Here is a 4,883-nt window from a genome sequence, read left to right on the forward strand (position 1 = left end):
TTTGTGGGGACTTCCCCCCCTTCATATTGTGTCCCTCACGTTTCCTCTTCCCTTTTTTGTCAATGTTCCAAATGAGAGGAGAGGGGCGCCGTAAGGGGGTGAAAAGTTAGGACGATTCTAAGGGCCCGTGACTGACAGGGGCCCAAACAATTGTAGAACATTAAGAAAAAAATGTTTAAGTAACCAATGTGATTATCTTTTCATGGGGCCCAAAATCCCTGGCGGCGCCCCTGTTCCTGGGACAGAGTTTGAAAGTAGATATCATCCTGTTGGTTACAGTCGTCCCTGCTAGGACTGGTTTCAAGGGTGTGCATTTTGAAGGTTTTCATGTGTTTCATAAAGTTTATGTTAATGGCTTTTATCATTTCCGACCCGATATGATGAGTCACAGAGTCAGCTGTTCCCTGCTTCATGGCCATCTGCACACTGAGGTGTAGTGTTACATGCTCTCCGTCTCTGGCAGCAGTGGGGGGGATATTCGTGGCGGGAGCAGAAGCAAGCTGCTCCTCAAGGATTTGAAATGTTAAGGCAAAAAGAGTGCTGACATTACACAGGCGGTATGGTCTAAGTCTAAGACCTCCGTGTATGTTAGTTAACCCGACTTTTGGAAATAAAATGAGAGGATGAAAAAATGGCAAATACAGGGTTGTGGTTGAATTAACAAAATATCAGATCGTCTTTCCCGACTACTGTCCCTTAACTTCTATGAGAAACTGCATGGGGTTAAGGAAAGATGTGAAGGAGAATGTATCAGGACTTATGAAAAGACAAAAGCAGTGCTGAGAGAATCCGACTCCACTACTTACACTAGGCAACGTAATTATGATGCGTGAGTGGATCTGATTGATGTGCGTCTGCCATGGGAAAATAACAGTTTTCCATAGGCCTGCCTACAAAAAGCACATCTAGATATTTTGTTTGATTTTGAATGCGCACTGTATGAACGTTCACAAAATTGAAAAGTGTATTGAAGTAAAAAATGAAAGTGAAACCAAATGGTTACTCACACTCACGATCACTCTTTTGTTTTATCTATTTATTTCAATTAAAAAAAAATACACCTTTATTAATCCCTGTTATAAATGTCAGCAATGTGTCCCTATTCAGTTCAAGCTTCTAAATGAGGCAACACAAAGCTTTTCAGTAAAGAATTCATTTGCACATGAAATAAATGCATTATTATCATTATTAAGAAGGTGGAAAGGTTAATCATGTTTAAACACAAGCAGGATATCATTTGTCTGTTCCCTCTGAAACCATAGCCTACAAATTATTTGGAAAAATATATATGTTTCAATCTTCCTGCTATGGTTAATTTGGGTGGATTCAGACCATTCAGATCCAAACATAACTTTGATAGGTTTAAGATTAAAAAACGAATTTAAGGCGAACTCAGTACTTTGATAGGTTAGCGAACATCTAAAATAACTAAGTCATGTAATGGGACATTAACATACAATAATATGTTACAGTATATATAATATGGTTGAGGTTAGGGAGCAACCATGGCCATGCTTTCAAAAACAACACATGTTGGAAATGAGAATTGAACAGCTGTCTCCTTATGGCAGCTGTCTGCTCAAATGTAATAAATGTTCCATCTGGAAGAATAAAGTTGCCAAACTGGAGACAGAGTTCTGTCTGATTAAAGGGGCAACAGAAGCTAGCTAAGCTAATTACCATCTAACAAAAGTTATCATAGAGCTGACACTATAGTTTTTTCAGATTTGTCATATCTCTATACAATTCTACTTTTCTTGTTCTCTGTGCAGGTCTGACCGTCTTCCTGAGCATGATGGTGGGAGCGTTCCTGTGGGGGGGTCTGGCAGACAAAGTGGGCCGGCGGCGCTGTCTGATCGTGGCGTTAGCTATAAACTGTGTCTTTGCCTTCCTGTCTGCCTTCGCCCAGGGATATGGCTTCTTCCTCTTTTTCAGGGTGCTGTCTGGTGTTGGGTAATACTCACACACAAACACAGCACGCACGCACACACACACACACACACACACACACACACACACACACACACACACACACACACACACACACACACACACACACACACACACACACACACACACACACACTCCTTCTCTTACTGAGGTGAACGTTTTATGTTTCCACTCCAAGCAGGACCAGCGCAGTCTTAAGATGGTCTTAATAATACATACTTAATGTGTAAAGTTTATAGAAGCTAATTCTTATTGTTAACTTAACAACCAGGCTGTATTGTGTAAGGTTTTCATTTGAAAATAAACATTTTTAATCATTCTAAATCACAAAATCATTGTGAAAGAATAGTATGTTCTCTTCCAGAGACATACATATTTTAAGCCTGTTGTTGAAACACTGTTCCCTAAAAAACAGAGTTTAGATCTTTGGAGAGGGCTGTGGGCAGGATTTTAAATCCATCAAAGTATTAACATCCCCCAATGCAGCCAACACCTATACTTCAGCACAGTTTACATTTTTTTAAATAAATTTTTCCCAAATAAGTTCAATATTTTTAATTCTTAAAAATGTGATAATCAGCGTAAAAGCATGTGGTTTTTCTCCTCAACTCAAACCTTTCATAAGGAGGTGCAGAGTACATTAGCTGGGTGTCCTAAATGTAGACATGCTCTCCTTTGTATCCCCCTTCACACAGTGGAAACCCCACAGATATTGTGAGCAGAAAGCGTTCACCTTAAGCATGTCCTGGTGTTGGAGTTCCTCTTTGCTCAACCAGAGCCCCAGATGTGTAACATTTCCTATTGCAACGTCTTTCAAAAGCTTTTTAATAAAGAAATCATCAATCAAGCTCCACACCATGCATATGCAGAGTGTGGTTCGGGTTTTATTGCTGTTACACAGCAGAGTGTTCTAACTCAGGCTCACTGTAGTCCACAGGGACACTCGGGCTGAGAAATGAGGTCACATCCTGAGCTCAGCAGAGGATGTGATGCAGAAAAGCTCGCCTTATCAAAAGATGTCATGTGTATGTATGTGCATGTGTGTGCCACACATCTGCACCCACATGTAATCATATTAATGCTTTTCAGTGAGTGTTTCTGGCATGTTATTCAAGCTTATTTCACACTAGAAATCTCTTATTTCCTCCTATAGAAACAAAGATGTACATACAGGATGTTACAGGCAGGTACAGGAAGGCAGGCTCTGAGTGACACAATTAAGGTCATGGTGCAGCAACTGAAGGAGACCTGGGGGAGAAGTCTGAGGGCCTCTGGTGGACAGTTAGGGAATGACAATGGTAGGGTTCAAGGTGTGGGAGTGTGCCTGAAGACGAAAGAGAGTCAGAATGTGACGACTAAACCACTTTGCTCTCTGAGTTTCTGTTTGCTACAACATGACTTTTGGCACTTCTCGTAATGTTTAAAATAGGATATGTTCTGTCATTGCAAGATTTAAAAAAGTGGAAATACTTTTACAATGAAACATTTGTATGTTGTTTATAGTTCAGTGGTCAGCTAATACATCTTAAAGTATTAGTTGTAATTATTACTCTTTCTCTGTCATTATTCCTCTGTTCTCTCAGTATTGGTGGCACAGTGCCCATCGTGTACTCGTACTTCTCCGAGTTCCTCCAGATGGATAAGAGAGGCGAGCATCTGTCCTGGTTGTGTATGTTCTGGATGATCGGTGGCATCTACGCTTCCTTCACCGCCTGGGGAATCATCCCCAGATATGGTAAGATCTAAAGGAGCTTAGTTAATTCAGCTCAATATACAGCATATTAATGCTGCTGGATAGGAAAGCAGCTCATTGCCGCATCATAATTTCCTAATCCTTGGGTTAGACCCCAAAATGAGTCCTTTCATAGACAGAGTCAAGGAGGTGTTCAGTGTTGTTTTCTCAATGTAAAATGGACAACATTCAGTATCTCTTGCAAAATGTTCTCAGGAAGCAGACAGGTTGAGAACTGACTTTAAAGTGTCTGAGTTATGCAGTTATTTACTTAACGTTTCAACACCTAAAGGAAAGAAAAAGGAATACAGACAATGGATGATTTCTCTAATCTAAAGCAATACATCATTTCTGCATGCTATAACACTTGAACTTTGCCATGGCTGCTCACTGGGCGGCCTTTTGGGGTTTTTGTGGCCATTTAAACATGGAGTTCTCCTCATGACAAACTGCCAGTTTGGAAAGTCTGTGGAAAATCATCTTCAGGAAAACATGTTGTTGGACATGCTGAAGATTAAGGTCATCATGTTTTGTTAGAATTTGTATTCTGATTTTACAAGTTATCAGTGCATTGTTTCCAGTGACCTTACACTTATCCCCAACTAGTGTGTGTGTGTGTGTGTGTGTGTGTGTGTGTGTGTGTGTGTGTGTGTGTGTGTGTGTGTGTGTGTGTGTGTGTGTGTGTGTGTAGGCTGGGGGTTCAGTATGGGCACAGAGTTCCAGTTCCACAGCTGGAGGGTGTTTGTCCTGGTTGCAGCTCTTCCTGCTATCTCCTCCCTGGTCGGTCTCACCTTCATGCCTGAGAGCCCCCGCTTCCTGCTGGAGGTGAGACTGCACACATCTTCATTCTACTCTAACACAGGACCAGCAACAACCATATGATGTCAAACAAACAATGTGTTACACATTTATACTTGATTATGCATTGCTTGATATTTGGTACACGTGGCAATGCATACATGCAGTAACCTCGGCTCAGTGTGTGTTCTCATTGCTGTGTGTGTGTGCGTGTTTGTGTTGAGCAGACAGCCGAGCACGATGAGGCTTGGATGATCCTGAAGCAGGTCCATGACACCAACTGGAGGGCCAAGGGACAGCCAGAAAAAGTATTTACTGTGAGTACTGTATTTAGTGTATGTAGTATTTTCTGTGAGTTGGGTCGGTTTTGGCGCAGTGGTTAGAGCGTTGGTCATCAGATCAA

At 41.4% G+C, this 4,883-nt stretch overlaps 1 protein-coding gene across 1 annotated transcript in view; it reads left to right on the top strand.

Moving 5' to 3' along the window:
* LOC104954146 (synaptic vesicle glycoprotein 2B-like) overlaps positions 1 to 4,797 on the top strand; it is a gene marked incomplete at its 3' end in the record, with an annotated part of 14,108 nt that extends 9,311 nt beyond the window's left edge. Inside the window, exons 3-6 of the mRNA XM_010781220.1 lie at positions 1,773 to 1,953; positions 3,534 to 3,685; positions 4,374 to 4,507; positions 4,708 to 4,797. Coding sequence (XP_010779522.1) covers positions 1,773 to 1,953; positions 3,534 to 3,685; positions 4,374 to 4,507; positions 4,708 to 4,797 — 557 coding nt within the window. The remainder of the gene's footprint in view (positions 1 to 1,772; positions 1,954 to 3,533; positions 3,686 to 4,373; positions 4,508 to 4,707) is intronic.
* Positions 4,798 to 4,883: the final 86 nt, after the last annotated feature.

Source organism: Notothenia coriiceps, unplaced genomic scaffold, assembly GCF_000735185.1.
Source record: "Notothenia coriiceps isolate Sejong01 unplaced genomic scaffold, NC01 NC01_scaffold00022882, whole genome shotgun sequence".
Classification (NCBI taxonomy): Eukaryota; Metazoa; Chordata; class Actinopteri; order Perciformes; family Nototheniidae; genus Notothenia; species Notothenia coriiceps.